General features: G+C 33.9%; 1 protein-coding gene across 1 annotated transcript in view; it reads right to left on the bottom strand.

Annotated features, from left to right (window-relative positions):
- Positions 1-560: 560 nt before the first annotated feature.
- The window catches only part of LOC104542145 (androglobin-like), a gene marked incomplete at its 3' end in the record, with an annotated part of 59,760 nt that continues 40,841 nt past the window's right edge, over positions 561-19,479 (bottom strand). Inside the window, exons 15-19 of the mRNA XM_010186362.1 lie at positions 18,744-18,834; positions 15,814-15,958; positions 7,488-7,533; positions 2,234-2,402; positions 561-624 (exon numbers count right to left, since the gene is read on the bottom strand). Coding sequence (XP_010184664.1) covers positions 561-624; positions 2,234-2,402; positions 7,488-7,533; positions 15,814-15,958; positions 18,744-18,834 — 515 coding nt within the window. The remainder of the gene's footprint in view (positions 625-2,233; positions 2,403-7,487; positions 7,534-15,813; positions 15,959-18,743; positions 18,835-19,479) is intronic.

Genomic DNA, 19,479 nt, shown 5'->3' with positions numbered 1-19,479 from the left:
TGTAATTTCAGTGTAACTAAGGGGTATTTCTAATTCCTGCAACTGAATCTTGTAAATTGCTAAAGGACTTAGCACGTAAAGGGAAAATGAAGGGCAATGCTATACAGTCTTCCGATTTGGGTTTTACATGATAGGTAAAGAAGAAAGAGCACTGAAGGGTAGATTCTGCAGCTGAATCATCATTAAATTTAATTTAGTCCCTCAATTGTTATAAGGTAGATTTAAATCAAGATAAAAAGAGGATGGAGATCTGATTCACTGTAATATATGCACTCACTACCAACTTTCATGATTTACATACTCAGTTTTTTTACTATTGTGCAATAGCGTTCCATAACATTTTTTTTTCTTGTCTTAAACACTGTGAAATACTTCAGGTATTTGCTAGGAAACATTATCTTTGGATTGATTATAGTAATCTAAATGTATTATTGTTTCTTCAGTAATAGCAGTTCTATGTGTACTGCTAATAACATTTAGGATATATGTATTATCTAATTATGTAAGACTTTTACAAAGATTAAAAAAAAAGCACATGAAAAATCAGTACAGTCATATACCTTAAAATCTGTCTTCTGATAGTTATAAGCATATGTATGTGGCTTGTGGAAAACATACAGGTTCCTAGGGAGAAAATGGAAGAAAAATACATATAGAAAAATAATCTTAGTATAAATGATATATTTCAGGTAAATGTCTATTTCATAGCATAAGATACTAATTTTACTTTCATAGACCAGATTCCTAGCTATTTCTTAAAAATGGTTTGAAATTTTTAGTTTCAGAAAAGGTGAATACAGTTCATCTCCAGAGAAAGCAGCTGACATTAATTTCAATCTTCTATAAATTTCTTCAGTTTTCCATTTGAAGTCAGGCCCCTAATTTGTACAATTTGAATCTATCAATGGTAAAAAGCTAATATTTCTCACTTCCATGCCTACCTGAAAATTACTGTAATAAAGTTATCTATAAAATACTACTGTAACAAAGAACTATTTTGTATAGTTTATTAATGTGCCTTTTCAATTCTGTGGTGTTTGCACGCCTTCAGAAAGCTACCTAGTCTCTGACAACAATTTTTTCTGACCTTGATTTAACCAATGGCAACGTAAATAACTTCAGCTTTAATTGAGGTTTAAATCAGATGTCAAGTCCAATGTCTTAAGTAAAATAAATGTTTTGATTATTCAGAAACTTCACAGAGATCCTGATCCATTGCTGACAATTCCTACAATGACTAAAATTTTCCTCATTTCTCAAAGTTGATATGAACTCTGAGCATTCATCTTATTTGTGCTATATCTGAGATATAGGCATGTCATACAAGGAAATGCTTTCAATAGAAATGATTGGTAAAACAAAAATCTTAGGTGCTTAATTTATTCTAAGTGATAAATTCTTCAAAAGCCAATCAAGACACTTTGTTAACAGCTACTTTATCAGTTCACTGCAAAAATAAGTAAACTCTCACCCATTTTGGAACAGGAATAAGAAACCGACAAATGCTCTATACATTAATTAATATTATGGTGGTCTACAAAAGGTCAACAGTACTTTAATGTATGACTCTGTGAACAAGGTTTTGAAATAAAAGGAAATTATTTTGTTTGTCATGCATTTTTCTGAAGGCCTTGTATTCCTGGCTCTCTAAAATTAGTCAGGCAAATCTTAACAACATCTGAAGTGATCTATGGTCTTTTATTCCTAAGTTTCCTGTAGTGTTGCTGGTATAAAAGTTGTACATTCTCTCTCAGAGTGGGAGCAGAGTTTAATATCTGCTCAAGAAAACACTGATTTATGAAAATAACTTCCTTTTTTTTCCAATAACTTTTTTTTTGCCTTAGAATTGTGTTGTTCAGCTGCAGACTGTGTCTGTCCAGTGGCTGATGGATCAGGTATGTGAGCACCCTAATGGCTGCACGCTCCATGACCATCTTCCACTCACATTTCAGACTGACATATGCTTTATGAAGCTTGTGGTTGTGTTCTTTGCTGCACTCTGGAGGCCATACCCAAGACACGATGCAGGGCTCCACCTACAGGGAGCCTACAGGAGCCTCCACTGCCAACAGGGTCAGTAAGTCTGGTCTGAAGAGTAGCCTTGGGACTACTCTGAAAGGCAGATTAGTTATACAAGGATGATCTGTTGAGAAGATACAGGTTATATAGTCATGGTTCACATTTTACCATTGTTATACTGTATATTTTATGGAATAAAACCTCTGTTCCTTACTGGAAACAAACACAGAACTCCTCAAAGCTAATCCAGGTTTCCCTGGAAACAGAAGTCCTTTCTGTTTTGATTTCTTCCTTTGATTTCTTCTCTGTCTGGTTGTTCATAATAGTATCAGCTGTTTCTGACATTTGTTTTGAATCAAAACTACTAGTCTCATGTAATTCTTCTGCAAAGATAAGACGACATACAGAGTCAATACAGTGACAACAGGCATCTTAAAGTAGTATCATTCTTATATTGAAAAATTAACCTAAAACTACCAGGATATTTTCCATACATCTCAGAGTTTAAAAAGAACTAACCCACTGACCTAGAAGCTCAAAAAGTGACTAAAAAACTCTGTATACATATTTGTTGGTTACATCTGCAACTGCAAGACCTATCCTTGCCTCTGGTACTTAAGCAGCATTCCCTGTGATGGTCCTCACACAAATCAATCTAACTACTTTTAAACAGAAATGGATCTGAACTACAATACATGAATTTTCTTGTAGGAAAATCAGAACTACCATACCAAAGTATAAACACAGAAATGCCATGTAGACACATTTTGCAACTATTTGATACCTTTTTAAGTTGTGTTGTAATGTCACTTTCTCTGCCTTTACTCTGTGAGATTCATATAACTAGTTACTGAAGATGTTTAACCTGGCCCAAAAAGAAGTTTTGAGAATAGCTCAGAAGAGCTGAGAATAGCAGAATAGAACAGCTCAGACATGAACATCTATTAATTCAGAATGTTTGCTGAGGAAAAAGATGAGGTAATATCCAGACAGGTAAGGTATAACAAATGAGAAAGTTAATTAGAAAATGACATAATTTATATTTAAATGTGTGTTGTAATATTTCATGATCATCAAGACACAGAATGATATGCTGTATACCTAATGAGTTTATAATCTGAAGGTGGCTCTAAATTAGTTTGCAACTATTTTTCAAGAATTGAAAGAAATGTAATGTAAGGAAATGCACCAAAGATGTTTTTCTCTTCCTTACTCTATGAAAAAAAAAATACCTGAAAGTTATAAAATCTAAGCTTTTTCATAGATTTAAGTTAACATGGGTTTTAGGTCTCCAGTGAAATAATGACAGTGCTTGGCTAACAAATTATGGAGTCACCAGAGCAGAACAACGCCCAATATCATCTTCCTGTGGCTCAATGTTGTTTTTTGTTCATTCTGAACATCAGTAGTAGTGGACTATTGATAGACCTTCCTCAGGATCAATAGGGTCAGTAGATCTCTGCAGCATTCAGATAGAAGATAGGCTCCACCCTATTTAAAAGTCAATACCTACACTTTTCTGTGCATTATCTATGGAGACTGAGGTCAGAGAGAAGATAGCTTTTCCAGTGCAGCTACAGGAAAGCACAAACTGTGAACAAAATGGCAGAAGTTTCCCCACTTGTTTTTGAGAAAAGAATCTTGTGAGAATGTCACTAAAAAGCATATTTTGTTCTTTTTGACCTATGCAATCTAAAGACAGTGCTGATCAGAGCTTCCTGATACAATGATAAGAAAAAATGAAATAAAACTGCTCTAGTTTACCTTGTATGAAGAAATCCCATTTCCAGCTATGAGGAAGTGCAAACATTTAGTGATATAATGAAGACAGTGTTTACGGAATAAAATGATTGATAAATTTGAGCCAAATCGTAAGAGATCTTCAGTATCAAACAGTATTTTTTAAAAATGAATATATTACAGTAAATAATTGTCTGTAATTATCATATAATCAATTCCCTGAACAAATGTAAACACTAATCAAATAAACAGGGATATAATATGAGCTTATTATAAAGTTAAATACTGCAGAGAGCTTCAGAAAAGGAAACAGCATATTTGAATTAAAGAATTTTATGCTACTTGGAACTCAGGCAACAAAGGTTAATGTTACAGTCAAGCCCAAGAGAAAAAAAATTACTTGATGAATAAAGGAAACTATTCAAGTACAGAAGTAATAACAAAAATGCCTTGTAACAAAAAAATAGAAGACAAATAAAAACTAAGAGAACAGCAGCATACAAACTAGAATAATTAATCCAAAAAGCAAAAGAAGAACGAGTAGGAAATGAACACAGATTAGTAGAGTTTATCCCAAAAATCCCCATTTATATGATAAAAGAATACCGTACTGCATGAAATCCCAGAAGTTATTAGAAAGAGTAATGTTTTTAAGTGAGAAGACACATTTTAAGACAGTTTAGCATCAAGCACTGTCATTGCTTTCGGTAAGTGCTCATCATTTTTCAAGCACTGGCTCTTTACTGGGATGCTTAAATGGAAATCAAGCCCCTCATGAACTGACTACAGTTTTGGGTGCCAACATTTATTCAGTTTATGGATGCTTTGTATCTGGGTCTTTATAGTCATGAGCTAGCTGTCTCAGAGAACATAGTAATAAGCAAATTAAAAAGTTTGCTAGCGAAGTAAATAAAAAAGCAAAAGAAAATTCTACTTCATAAAGAAATTTTTTTAAATGGCTCAAAACAGAAACGAGTCCCCTGTGTCTAAAAGTACAAAACCATAAATTTCCCATTTCCAGCAGAAATTGCAAGAATTTAACACAGCAAATATGAAGGTTGTAACTAATTTCCATAACAGAACACAGAGATAATGGTACAGAAAATCTTCAATCCACAAAATGGTACCCAAGATATCTTTAAATGCAGTGTTTTTACCACGACTTTGAAGATTAGCAAATGTTTTAAAGAAAATATAAAAAGTGATCTAGGCAACTACAGATTATTGTGTCAAATGCCAAGAAACTAAATTTCAAATGCAGGCAAATAATAGTAATAATGAGTATAAATGTACAACTTTTCATTTTACAGCAGAGCAAAATTAAGTGTAATAATGTGTTTTAGGACAAATTCTTTTCTTCTGGTAGATTTGCAAAGCCATGATTTCCTACGCTGAGGACATTCTAAAGAAAGACAGTGATGCACTATACTTTTGCAAATCAAATTAATTGTATTTGGTGAACCTCAATAGCACAAAATTTCAATGGACTTTAGCAGCCTAAGTAGTTTAATGAGAATATTTTAAATGTTTTGTTTGGTTGGTTGTTTTTAACAATTATAAAAGAACAGTGATTATCTCAACCTTTTGGTTTAGGACTGAAAAGCAATTATTTATCCAGGAAAGGATCTGTTTATATGTGTGAGTTTACTTGCAAAGTATCACTGTTCTCAGTAAGAATGTTTTTCAAACTTGCTTCAAGTGAATAGAAAGAACTTTCCTGACATTAGACTATGCACCTGTCCAATGACCTGTAACCAAACTCTGGAGATAAAGTTATTGAATTCTCATTCACATACTTTGCAAAATTTGAGCAATTTTAGCAATCATACCTGTACCACCTAATAAGAGCAGAGAGCTCCAATCTTTGAATCCTGTAATGATTACTAATATTTTCTATGTGAAGTTGAAATAAATGGATTTTGCATAAAGAAATAACAACATACGAGTTGAGATGGCCTGAAGATTTTGAAGAGAACTGGAACACAAATTATTTCATTACAGTAGTAATGTGAATTATTAGTATTATAGACCAGAGGATGGAAATATGTCCACTTCATAATTTTCCTTGCTTGTCTATGGGAGCTTCAATGGGCATTTCTTGAGTAGACTCTTGAGTAAGCAAAAAAGGTGGCAATCTAGTTATTGAGGTACACTAATTTCAGAATCAATTATTAGTGACAGCTACAAAAATACTCCAAGATCTCAACAAATTCATGACAGGCTTAGAGAATCATCTATTGCAAACGGCTATACTTCTATTGGGTTTTGGTGTTGAGCTGTAAAAGAATAACCGAAGGATGTATTTCCAGCTCATTAACTTGTAGCATTTTGATACAGTGAGATTCTTCTATGTTTTTTTTCATTTGGTTTGTGAGTTGGTTGGGATTTTTTACTGGGATGATGTTAATAAAAATAAGAATTCATTTCAAAAGACATTCAAACACTACAGTACCTGAAATAATTATCAGTTCTTAAAAATATAATCTCATAATTATATCCTTTGCCTGTACTGAAAATATGTTTACCAAATTTCTTTAAAAACTATTTATTACTATAGGTTTTGGAGAAGTATTATTTACATTTGCTTCAATATATTTAAAACTCATAAATGTATTCTCACTCTTCATTATAATTTTAGTATGACCCAGGTTTTTGGTTGGTTTGGCTTTTTTTCCGCTTTTTTTCTGCTCTTTAAAATCTTATCTTGCATTATTCTATTTGAGGGTTACTAGAGATGGTTGATAGGTTGTACATTTTTCCAGAGTGAAGATAATATTAAAAACTGTGAAAATATGTAAACACCTTGGGTAAAATTACTGGGTTTAAATACCATAGAAGTTTGAATGCTGTGCACATGCTTTAACTGAGAGGATAATTAATGTATTTCTCATTTATTGGAAGAGGGGATCATAGATACTTTACAGAGAACAAAATAAAAATTAAAAATATTTTTTAAAAATGGCATTCTCTGCCTTTTCCCTCCATATGAATCAACCTTCAGAAATGCTTAAAAAGCAAAGGTACACTGTACAGGCTTCTACATGGAATGAAGAGTTGGAAACCAAAACCAACATGAGTGTTGCACGTTATGAATCATGGTGTAAAGAAAGCATGAATCCTATATACATGTTTCACATGTTCTTATGCTCCAAGATTCACTTTCAGAACTCTGGTAAAAAGACAGAAGTTTCCTGGCAGTCAGTTTTAGGAGAGGTTCATTGCGCACTAAGAAAATCTGGCCACTTTTAAAAAGAAGGTTTTTACTTACTTCTCCTAACCAAACTCTTAAAACATTCCCTAAAAAAAGCACTCATTTTCAAAGTGAGTCAGTTCAATACTTTTCAAATACTAATCTCAAACACATTAAAAAAGTAATATTTATTAAAATGAAAGTTGTCCTTTATTCTTGCCTTTTATTTCAGAAAAAAACCCCATATAATTCACAGTGATAAGAAAAAGAGCTTTGTTTACAAAATCCAGCATATTTTACTGGAGAGTAACTTATGAGAAGTGTTATTTTTTTCAAAATATTCTTGTGAATGAGAGATTTTTTAAACCAATCTGAAGATTCTAGTCTATGTACTTATACATGTTATTACCTTGAAATCTTTTCCTGTAAAACAAACACTCATAAATAGGAGTGATGATGTTTGTAGATGAGGATTAACATTGAGGCCAAACAATATCAGAATGGCAAAAGTCTGAATATAAACTTTAAACACATTTACCTTTACTGGGTCTCTCTGCATTTTTCTGCCGAAAGAGGGTGGTCTCCTATATGGTGAAAAATACCAAAGATCAACAATGGTGATTATAATCTTGTATTATACTGTTACAGAAAATACTTGGATTTGGGGCAGTCCTTCCAGAGGTGGAGACACAAACTAGTAAGCTATCACTATGATATATATTCTTTTTTCAAAAAGAAAATAAAAATAATGAAATTAACCCTAATACATACATATAGATTAACAATAGGCTGGTGTTTTTCTAGAGAAGTAAAATCATAGAATCATAGAACATATTGGGTTGGAAGGGACCTTTAAAGATCATCCAGTCCAACCCCCCTGCAGTAAGCAGGGACAATGTTACCAGATCAGGTTGCTCAGAGCCCCATCAAGCCTGACGTTGAATATCTCCAGGGTTGGGGCCTCCACTACTTTTCTGGGCAACCTGTTCCAGAGATTTACCACCCTCACATTGAAGAACTTTTTCCTAATATCCAACTTAAATCTATCCTTTTGTAGTTTAAAACCATTACCCCTTGTCCCATTTCTACATGCCCTAGTGAACAGTTCTTCCCCAGATCATCAGTCTATTTACACAGTTGTATATTTTTGCAGGATAAAAAAAATTTTCTAGAGAAAGTATATTTCCTGCATTGGATTAATGCTTTTACATAAGCTTTCACATAATCTATCTTTCTTCTAACAGACTTTTGTTTCTGTATCTGCTTAAAGAATAGATCAATTAAAAAATTACCTCAGAAACGGCTAGGTAGTACTTATAGTCCTCTCAATTATTTCAGCACCACTCAAGAGTATCAAATTTTAACCTCCATGTTTGTCATAGTTTTGGGCTGGGCTGGCCACTAAATGATGGATAGGTGTTCTCTATTAACACCTGTTAACACCTACTCTATTAAGTATAAGTGATCTGATGTCTGAGACAAAAGCTGTTCCATATGCCTACTCCTCTGCCATTAAAAAATGTTCTTTGATATTACTGTTCTTTGACAATAAAATAAGTTCTATCCTAAGAACTAATTAGGCCTATTCTAGAATCAGTTCTGTTCTTTTCTATTCTGCATTTCCATTCCTGGAAAGTATACAGAGGGCTCCTTTTCCAAGGAGCATTTCTTGCTGTGCAAGCATACACATTGCTTTGCAAGTGTACATGCAACTGTCACTGGCAACAGCATGCCTGATTGCTGCAGCATCTTTTGTTTTGTATTAGTGGTAGAAATAAAAAGTAGCCCGCTCTTTTTTGATGTTTTTGCCAAACAACTTTATCCTGCTCAATCCCATTTCCGAGCCTGAGCTGCTGAACTAATATGAATAAAATATCCACTTACATTTAAAGTTGAAATCTAATTCGTGAGCTTTTCAGAAAGTCCACTCATTAGATTTGCAGATAGAGTCCTTTTCTCTGAGAGATTAAATTCTTTGATATTGTTAAAAATGCATGCCTAGTCATCCTTCCTTCTGATTACCCTCTTATCTGCAATGTGAAACACTTTGCGCAAGACTAATTTTGCAATTAAAAAAAAATAATTCTTTTTATTTTTACAAGAGAAGGAGTGCAGGAGAAAGATATTCCACACTTTCCAGCTTATTTCCTATTCGAATGTGGTACTATTAATGGGTTAAATGGACTAGCTTTGCCTTTGCAAAGATAAATATTAAAGCTTAAAAAGGCCATTGCAAAAAATTCTGAAAGCTTCTTTTCATCCCAGGTCTCCCTTCCACAAGGTTTTTCATCCTTCCCCCTACCCAAACTCCTCATATATAGCCACCTCCACATGTATTCAGCTGGCCAACATCTGAACATGCAGAGCAATTTTCAGTTCTGCATTTAAAAGAGGATTTGTGGGAGCTATACTGCTGAAATGGAGCTGCTTTTATGCTTTCTCAATGCAATGCAGAAACATTTTTTGAGGGACAGACTGACACAATTTAGAGTCTGACTAAGCTAGACTGGATGAAAGGTCACAACAGTACGTAAAGCTTGCACAAGGTCATTGTGCTATAACTCCAGGTCTGCCTCAAACCTCTTACTACAGACTGCCCTGCATACATGATAAGAAGAGACCTGTGAATGCTTCCTTAGAGGAAAGCCTTATGGCTTTCTACTTAAATTTCTAGCTGTAGTAAAAGTCTTCCTGCAGCACTTTACAGCATCTCTACAGGCCCAGAATAGGCTCGAGAATCTTACCTCTGTCAAAATTTTTGGTGTTTGATCTCTAAATTAACTAAAGGAAAAATTTGCATGAATAAGCTACAAATTTAAGAGTCTCTGTTCCAAAATAGTAAGTACAAGATAATGTACTACTTATAATTTGACTGCATTATTGTTTATTGAGATAATTTGAAAGTCCCGTTTTTACACAGCACAAATTTTAAATTCTATTTCAGATCCATTGTGGGTTTGTTAAAGAATGTTTATGAGTCAAAGCTAGGAACTGATCTAATATAAACAGCAATTAAGAGAAAAAAAGCACACTTAATTGAAATTATTAACAGTTGAACAATTTGGTACTTGAAATATAGTATGTCTTACATGTCCCTTTTTAGATTAGTTTCTTGCTTTTCCAGAGCAAATGAGCTGTAAAGAACAAAACAGGATTTTTCAATTGCCTGTGTACTTCAGCTCCTGTTTTCAGACTTCTCTACACACAACTATGCAAAACAAAAGGCAAGCTGTGATCGCTTGTCACATGACATGGACAGTCCCACCTCAACATTTGGGTCTGAAAAATCTCTAGTAATTCATGGACTATCTCTTCCCCTTAAACTGTGTCTTCGGAAGTACGTATACATAGAGCTGTCCTATTTCTGCATGGTAATCTGCAACTTGCCAGATTCCAATATTGCCAAATTTGTGGCAAGAGTCACAGGATTTACCAAATGGGTACATGGCAACTGTACAATTTCTCCAGTTCCTTCACAGAAATCTTGGGCAAGTCCCAAGTATAAAAAATATCAGATCTACTGTTGTACAGCCTTGGAGATGATAATGTCTGCAACCCGAGTTAGCACTTTCTGCCAGACTTACTATTCATGAACAGTACACATTATTCATTATTCTAGTAAGGACATGTGGCAGCTTACTATAGAGCTACTTTGTTGGTATTAACAGCTGGCAGCAGGAAGGCCTGGAGAGATACAGAAAATCCTAAAAAACTGCTTCAAAAGGATTTCCAGTAAGGGAAGAGAACGTACCCTGGAAAATCTGGATTCTTAGTAATGTTTCTTAAGCCAGTTTGAGCTGTGAAAGCAATCTATATACAGCTGTGTAGAGTCTCCTGTAGGCTCATTTAGTCAGTTTTTGGAGTGCAAACACAAGATAGCCAAAAGCTGTCTGCTCCTCTAATGGTATGGGATGTGTCTGTCTACCTAAACTGCATTGATACTGAGAAAACTGGGAGCATCAAAGAAATTCTCATCCTGTTATGCTATTGCCTCAGCTACAGCAGCCAACACACTAGCACAGAAGCTAAAGACATTTTTCTTCCTTAATGAACACACATTGTCTGAAAGGTCAGCTCTGCTGTCACAGTACCTGATAAAGAAAGAAATAAAAGAAGACTTGGATCCAGCTGTGAAACATGAAAGGACGCACACAGATTCAGGAAGAATGTAGTGACTTACTGTGCTTCCTGCAATCAATGGGAAATGCAAAGCTGAATGCAAAATGTGAGGAAAATTCACTGGTTAATGTAAAAATTTAATCTATCATCTATTATGCTTTATAATCATTAATACATAATTGTATAAATAATGGTAATCAATAATCTTCTAGCTATCTTGTTACTTTCAAGAGCTCATTTGTATTGTTCAGCCACTTTGTCATTATTTTATTCAAATCCATAAAATAATATGTTTTAAAATCTATCTGATATTTTTATAAAACCAGTAACCTTTTCTATTGTAGAAATTATGCATGACAAAATCTTTTGCACCAGTTTTGCTGTAAAGAAACACCAGTATTCTTCCAAAAATAAGCTCTCTGGATCTAATTGCAGGTAAAGGAATAAAGCTTCAGATACACGACTATTAAGATTAAATCCATTAATTTTAAGATTAGATCCATTTTAAATCTACCTCCAAAATGACAGATAACCAAAATATGTCATAAGACCCAATCCTGTATTAAATTTCTAGATTTTATATTGTTCTGAGAGTTTTATCAAAGGATTTTCCATCTATAGTCACTTGGATGCATTTAGATGTGATGTGGGAGAAGGTAACACAGGTGGCTTTTGAAAAAAGGCAGTGGTACAAAAAATCAAACAGCTGCAAAGTTATCCACAGGCTGTGGTATAGGAATGGCTTAAAAATACTGAATTACCCATTCGGCTTCTCTTTTAGTCAGTCTCTAACTTAGGAGCTGTCTCAGTCTGTATAAGCAAGTAGGTATTTACGGGTCCATCAGAAAGATTATGCCACAAATGTCTAAACTGAGAGCTCAAGTCCCTCTTCTAATTCACATGTCTCATATCTCATGTACTTTTTATGTTGAAAAAATAGGGAATTTTCATTGTCTGCAGATTGAAGTAATATTAAAAAACTATAAAAGTCATATAGAACATAAAATCTTGTATTTTTTACCTCGCCCTCCTGATGACTCAATACCAATGCACTGGGCTTATGAAGTACATCATAAGGAGGATCAGAATAAGGAGAAGAAAAACCTTGTAACACAGCAGTCTGGAATGTTTATGGGGAACATGAAAAAAAGCACACAACAGAGCATGCAACCTAAATAGACTGATATCAGTTGTAAAGCAGAAGGTAAGACTGAGCTTGCGTATATAAAAGGATGGCATTGAAGTAAGAAAAATGAGGTAAAGATTAATATTAAAGAATAAATGTATTGTGTTTATGTCACAGGGAGCGAGTGGAGATTTTAACCCTTCTGCTCTAGAAAATAATGTTGCCAGGGAGCTTGACACAGAAGTAGCCACAAAAAGAAATCAGAGTGTTCTGCTCAAGATTTCTGAATACAGCAATCAGGTATGTTTATTAAAATATCTAGTAGCCATTAGAAATTCTGATGGTATTCATATTCAGATTAGATTTGTCTTTGTTACTGCTCAATACTTCCTCAAACAGAAGGCAAAGGGCTTTCTTCTCAATGGAATTTGAGATAAATTGTATCAAAGAATTCATCACGATGAAGAATATTCAAGTAGGCTTTTGAATGGCAGAGCTACAAGGAAACACTATTTTAATTTTATTTTAATATTTTAATATCTTCATTAGTGATCTAGATGTTGGGATCAGGAGCTCCCTGATTAAGTTTGCCCATGACACCAAAATGAGTGGGGTAGTTGACACTCCAGAAGGGAGAGCCACCCTCCAGGAAGACATAAACAGTTTGGACAAGTGGGCTAGCAGGAACTATATGAAGTTCAACAAAGACAAATGTAAGGTCTTGCATCTGGGAATACATAATCCAAAAACACAGCTGAGACTGGATTCCACCTTCTATTTCAGGATAGTCTTTTTCTCAAAAGAGTTTGCCAGAATTACTGTTCCAGAAAACTGCAAGACACTTCAATTTACATATGATGGCCTTTTTGGCTTTTTCCTGACCACAGAAGTGGATAAGGAATAAAAATGAAAGGACCAATCAAATTCTGAAAACTTTCTAGTTCAGGAAGCCATTATTGCACAAATATTTTTTCCAACCAGATAGAACAAGTAAAAAATCTACTTTCACATGCATTTCAATGCATCTTACACATACAAATTACTTACCTTCCCATTAAAGAAAAATGAAATTGTGCCTCTTCTTCAAAGAACTGGGCTCCATTTCATGGAGTTTTTAAACAAAAATGTCATAAAATATATTTTCTTAATAGCAGTGTGATTCAAGATCAATTTAACTACCAAAAATAGATAGTTTTTAAGATTTTTTTTTCCTACTGCAAATCTACAGTGCTTTCAGAACTGTAAAATCTGAGGGAATGGGAAATTCAGGGGAAAAAAACTGAAAAAATAAATAATAAAGCATTTCTATTCTCTGGCATGAGTACTCTGGGGACACAAGCAATAATGCCATGTCTTTCATCTTGGTATTCCTAAAAGAAGGTACATCTAGCTCCTAAAATTTTATCTTTCATTTATCACTAGATTCTGTTTCTGTGACAACAGACCTTAGGAACAGTGAATCAGATATTCAGTGATGTAACTTCATACAGTTTACACTGGAGTGTATTGAAATATGCCAATTTAAACTTGCTGAGGATCTGTCACAGCAGCTGACTGGATTTCAGACAGCCTAAAGCACAAAACTGCTGCAGCCCAAGGATTCACCAAATATATATCAAATGTTTTCACGCAGATATCTTCTGAATAGCAATCACACATTTTAAAATGGAGAGAAAGTTATTCACAATTAGTATACTAAACAACATAATCTTCTACAAATTAGACATAACCTAGTGAGTTTGGGATATCAAAGTTTCTCTTTCAGTGTTTCCTTTTTTAATGACTAATTGGTTTATATTAAAAAAGTATAGATGTATATTGTTATTTCAAGTTTTAAAACTATTAAAAGAAAGCCCTTCCATACACACAGTACATATAGAACCATTTAGAACAAGTGAGTTTCAGATGTGAAATACAAGAATGTCATTACAGTATACTCTGAAGAGGAAGCATATAAATGAGGCCTCCAAAAATACCATAGGAAATTATTTCCTTTTTATTTCAAAATTTATCAAATTACATTATGTTTTCTGTGTTCATGAAGGTACATACTATCCTTAACAATATGTCTTCAAACACATTTTTTAACCCTACAGGTAGTCACTATATATCAACCAAATACCACAAATGTTATGCTCAAGTATTTTTATCAGTTTCTCCCGAAAAAGAACAGTAGAAATTTTAAAATAATTGGATCATCTTTACTACACGATTGTGTAGATAATGATAAGGACTTTGTTGCTGTTTTTCCTTTATGCTGCACTATGGATAAATACATTTTATACATTATATACATTCTTTTCAATTATTTTCTATGTTGTAACCATATTGGATGTAACAGATACAGAAAAAGTACTACTTATTTACTTGGGATAGAAAATAAATGTAGAGGGGCAAACTGTAGTAAACATTTACAAATTGAGACTACATCTTCCCCAAAGTATAATTGGTTCCTTAAGTCACATCCAGGTTTTCAGTATAACTTCATTTGTATCTTGCCTACACTGCTTGTTCACCTCAGTTTTCTTGAAGTCACAAAGAAATGTTAACAGATGATCTTATGAGTAGTGTTTGCTACAATAAGTATGAAATTGAACTGCCAAGTTGGGTTCTTTTGTAGGTGTTGAGCAAATAAAATAACTTCTCTGTTTGTTTGTTTTAATATTTAAGTCTCTGTTTCTCTATGTTGCAAGCTATTTCCCTATACAAAATATTTTTGAATGAAACAGTGTCACGTCCAGAAATTCTTTGGAAGTATACTTTTTAAACTGTTCAACATATAAGATTTAAGTATTACAAGGAGCATTTTTTAAAGGTTTCTCTGAAAACAGTCTTTGGCAGCACATGCAAATAACAAGGTACATAGCAATTTAAAAACAGGAACAGCAATGATAAGAAACCAAAATGCAATGGTAGTTAGAAGTACCCAGAGTCATCCTAGACTGCATCTAGTGACAGTGTTTGGAGGAATGTCACTCTCACAGTGACACTCGGGAAACTTGAGCATCTAATTCATGGCTGCGGATTCCCTTAGAAGGCAATGCTTCTGAAACACAAGAGCAGGCAAACTCAGCGTTGAAGCCTAAACCCTTGTTCTGTATCCAGCCTGAAATTTTTCAATTAAGAACCAAATGAGGATGCCATTTTAAGGCATGTATTTATAAACTTCACATTTTTCAAGTAGCCATGTGCCTAGGTACATCCTTTACTGGAGATGAAATACACTAACCGTAACATTAATCAATGAAGTAAACGTTTATTTATAAAGACCCCTTTAGATTTATAAAGACTATCTTCTTAAGAGTTTCCCATTATATTTGTTTAAAGAGCAAAATCAAAATATTTTATAGTGTCAGCAATAGGACTTCCAGAATTTGAAGAATAAATCATAAAAAAACTTATAAGGTTAAAATGAAAAGCACTACAAAAGATTTTGCACCCAGTACACATCAATATAACTATAAAGTGGAACAAGCAGGGAAGTTACTTAAAAGACAAGCAGAAAAAAAGCTTACTCAAAAGTCTTTAAAATCTTGTATTTAAGTATGTTCTATTTTGTCTTTCACTATTCTTTTGAATATAAAACTAGGTCATGTTAAAAAAGTAGGAAAATTATTACCTGAGAATTATCTTCTGCATTTGAGTGTCTCTCACTTTGATTCATATCCACATTACTGTCATTTACATTTTCATCATTTTCAGCAAAAGAAGGGAGACAGGATAGGGAATCAAATCCTTTTTTGATGGTAGACTGTGGAACGTGGCTAAATAATAAAAGAAAACACAAACACTTAAATCCACACATTTACTTTTAAATTACTGTCTTCATAACCACTATTCATAACAGAATTTTCTCAAAATATTTGGTGTGTCCTTTATTTTGACAGCTAAATAGGGCAGTACAAAATGTGTCTATACTTATACTCCTTATCCTTACTAGCTTGGCACTACACACATATCTATGCTTGAAAGACCTGAACTGTTGCCCACTGAACTAACCATCAGAAAAAGAAAGCCCAAGCCACTTGAGGAAAACTAGATAATAATGCCAGAATTGAATAAATTTCTATGGCATCTTGACAACAACAACAACAAAATAACGAGCACTAATTAAAGAGAGGTATGGCAAAAAAAAAAAAAGTGTTTTGTATCAGAATAGTTTTTTGTCTTTTCCTTCAAAATGAGTCTCCATAGCTACCAGACTGCTAAAACACAAACAAGGAAATCTGTGCAAGGTCTATTCTGGCTATAGTAAAAGAAAGCTTTATCACTGACTTCAGTGGAGGCAGAAGTAAAAACTGGTGGAAATATAAATAACTTTTTGCTTGTTAAGAGAACTAGGAGAACAAGATCAAAACAATGTTGCACACATGCCAATTAGACAAATATCTAATTGTATTATTGCAGTAATAAAGAACAGAGAAAAATGTAAGCATGTGTTATCTAGTCCTCTTCTTAAGGATTGAGATAATCAAATATCAAGATCTTTAGCAGTAACACAGTCACAATTATCTTCCCTTTGAATGTTTCAGAAGATTTTATTAGAATAAAAGCAAGACATTAAAAACAGTTTCAGTCCCAATTGTGTATCTAAATCCCTTATCTTATTTAGGCAGCTATATCGCTTAATGAAATGCTAATACTTGCTATATATTTTCTCATGACTACCTGTTAATTAAATCACAAGAGATTAAATTAGCTGATTGTCATGGAAACTTCGCACATTAAATAAACTGTCCTTGACAAAATGGGGTAAGTTGACCATGAAGCAATCAATTTAAATACGAAAAAACAATATAAAACATGTTAAAATGCAAATACTGCAACATCTTTATTATTATTCTCTCATTCTTTTAATAACCTATTAATGGATATTGCTTAGAGCATTTTTATATGTTTCTACTCCTACTATTTGAAAACAAACTGTAAGTAATTTAATGTATTTTTAACCACTAAAATGCAACAAGATCAGCAAAAAAAATTATATTCCCAGAATATGCCAAAATATCCCAAGGTAATTTCCACAACAAAAATACTGCTATTAAAACCAAATTTAACTAGTTTATTATCAACCCATCCAATCATGATGATAAAAATGCAAAGCCTATCAAGTATGTAATTTCTCCAGTCTACTCAGAGATGTACTTAACAAAAGGTGTACACACCTGTACACACCTTAGAAAAATTACACACACCTCTGACAATTTACAAATTGTTGTTGGACTCAGGCTCAAGAAAAAAAAATATCCTCCAAGATAGCATAAACTTTCTGATCACTTGGTATGTGATACATTCAATGTTTCCTCTGTCAAGAGTTCAGTGAGAAGAGAGGAGATTAATAATTCTAGCATTTGTCTACCAAATGTTTACATCATAAACTGAAGCCTGACAGTAATGTATTATGCTGAAGGTCGTAGAAGAAAAAATCAAGGCCCTAATATATTTAATAGTAATCCTTTTTTTTTTTCCTCAGTGAGCAAGTATTATGCTGAATGCTGAATACTGACTGGAAGTGGTGTGTACATCAATTTCTGTAACTTCTTCTCTAAGACACCCTGTTTAAAGACCCTGGTATTCAAGGGTTTGCAGGACTTCCAAACAGTTTTGAACACAAAGTCATGTTCTGAGCATGAGCTGCTTCATCTTCACTCTCAGTCTTCCTGTAACAACTATAATGAATAGAGAACAGCCTGTTTTATTCATAAACATTAATAGTTCTGTGCCAAATATGTGACATCCATGAAAGTACTTCCTTGTTATGTGCAAGAATGGAAAAAGACCAGTATTTTGAGGAAAAATTTGAAAGATACCAAAGAATATTCCTCTCTGGTAGAAGTGATGTATTGAATATTCTATGCCTTTGGATCCACCGAGTAGAGAAACCAGTAAAGTGTTTTTGCTCGACAGAACTCCCTACCCTTTGGTGTCGGTCCTGAGAGCGTGAATCCAACTAGGACACTGTCCATACAGGGTGTGACAAGTATGGACCCGCTCCTCAGGTGCATGCCCACCTCCTGGTGGGCTTTCTCACCAGTGTGTAGATTAGCAGATTATAGAGAGTAGTATACAAATCTTAGAGCATCCCAACTTGCATCTCCAATAGGAGCTGTGTGAAAGTAGGGGGAAACTCCAACAAGAGAGTATGCAAGTAGAAGAATCTGCACGCTCAAAAGACAAGGTGTGCTTGTAACCCAGAAGACCAGAAGGATGTGTATAGTTGCATGTGTATGTCTCTGTGTGCATGATTAGAAATTCTCAGGATTAGTTGCAGAAAGGTTCTTCAGAAGTATGTACGTGTTTAATAACATTTAGTAAGCGTATAGTATAGTGGTTTATCTGTCGTATTGCTGATATTGATCCTGAATGTAAAATTCACTGATTGCCAATTGCTTATGAGACATCAATAAAACAATACTGCTGTGATCCTGATGATCTACGTGAATTGAGCAGTTTTTTCCCCGTGACAAAAGTAAACATAAACCATTCTGTTTTCACAGTGAAATGGACTAACAATAGGATGTTAAGGCTGAAACTACATTGAATACTTACTTGTATGTGGGTATTGTAATAGGATCCAATTTGTAATTCAAAAATAGGCTAGCAATCTCCACATGTTCTTCAGGCTTCTCTACCACAGGCTCTGAGAAAAAAAGCAACATGTTAAAAATTTATCAATATGAAATATTTAGTATTATTATTTTGACAAATAATTTCCATAGTGAATTTATCACACCTAAATAATTCTATTCTTCAAGCATCAATGCATACACTTGAATGAAAGAGAACAACTAGGGGTGGCTTTAGTGACTTGAAAAAATAAGTGCTTAACACTCTGATCCTCAGCCTGCAATGTATTAAAAGTGTTCTTAACCTATAGGCAAGGTTATCCAAGGTAGCTCAGAACAACTATGACAGCACATTCTGCCTTTGCTAATTTCTGTTTCTGATCACAGTATATTTTCCTAGCATGCCTGTAATACTTTCATATTCAAGATCTCTTATATCATGCATTCAATTCCATTTTGCAGTATAGACAAACCCTAGAACAAGTTTACTTAAAACTATGAGTTGTTGCAGCAGGACTTGTCACATACCTTAAAGGTTTAAAAGATGTTCAGAAGCTCTCATGGCTCTGCATCAGAGAGCTTCCGTGTTGCTTTGATAATACTCCCTCTTCATTTTCCCCAGTAGAGTGCTTTTTTAGAGCTAAATTAAGACACTTCTCAAAGCATTTAGGAAATAATAGCACTAAGAGGAAGTAATGCAAAACTGGCAAAAAAAAAAA

Source organism: Mesitornis unicolor, unplaced genomic scaffold (assembly GCF_000695765.1).
Source record: "Mesitornis unicolor isolate BGI_N332 unplaced genomic scaffold, ASM69576v1 scaffold9856, whole genome shotgun sequence".
Classification (NCBI taxonomy): Eukaryota; Metazoa; Chordata; class Aves; order Mesitornithiformes; family Mesitornithidae; genus Mesitornis; species Mesitornis unicolor.
Note: the sequence above shows the minus strand (reverse complement) of the source record. Positions and strands in the feature narration are given on the sequence as shown.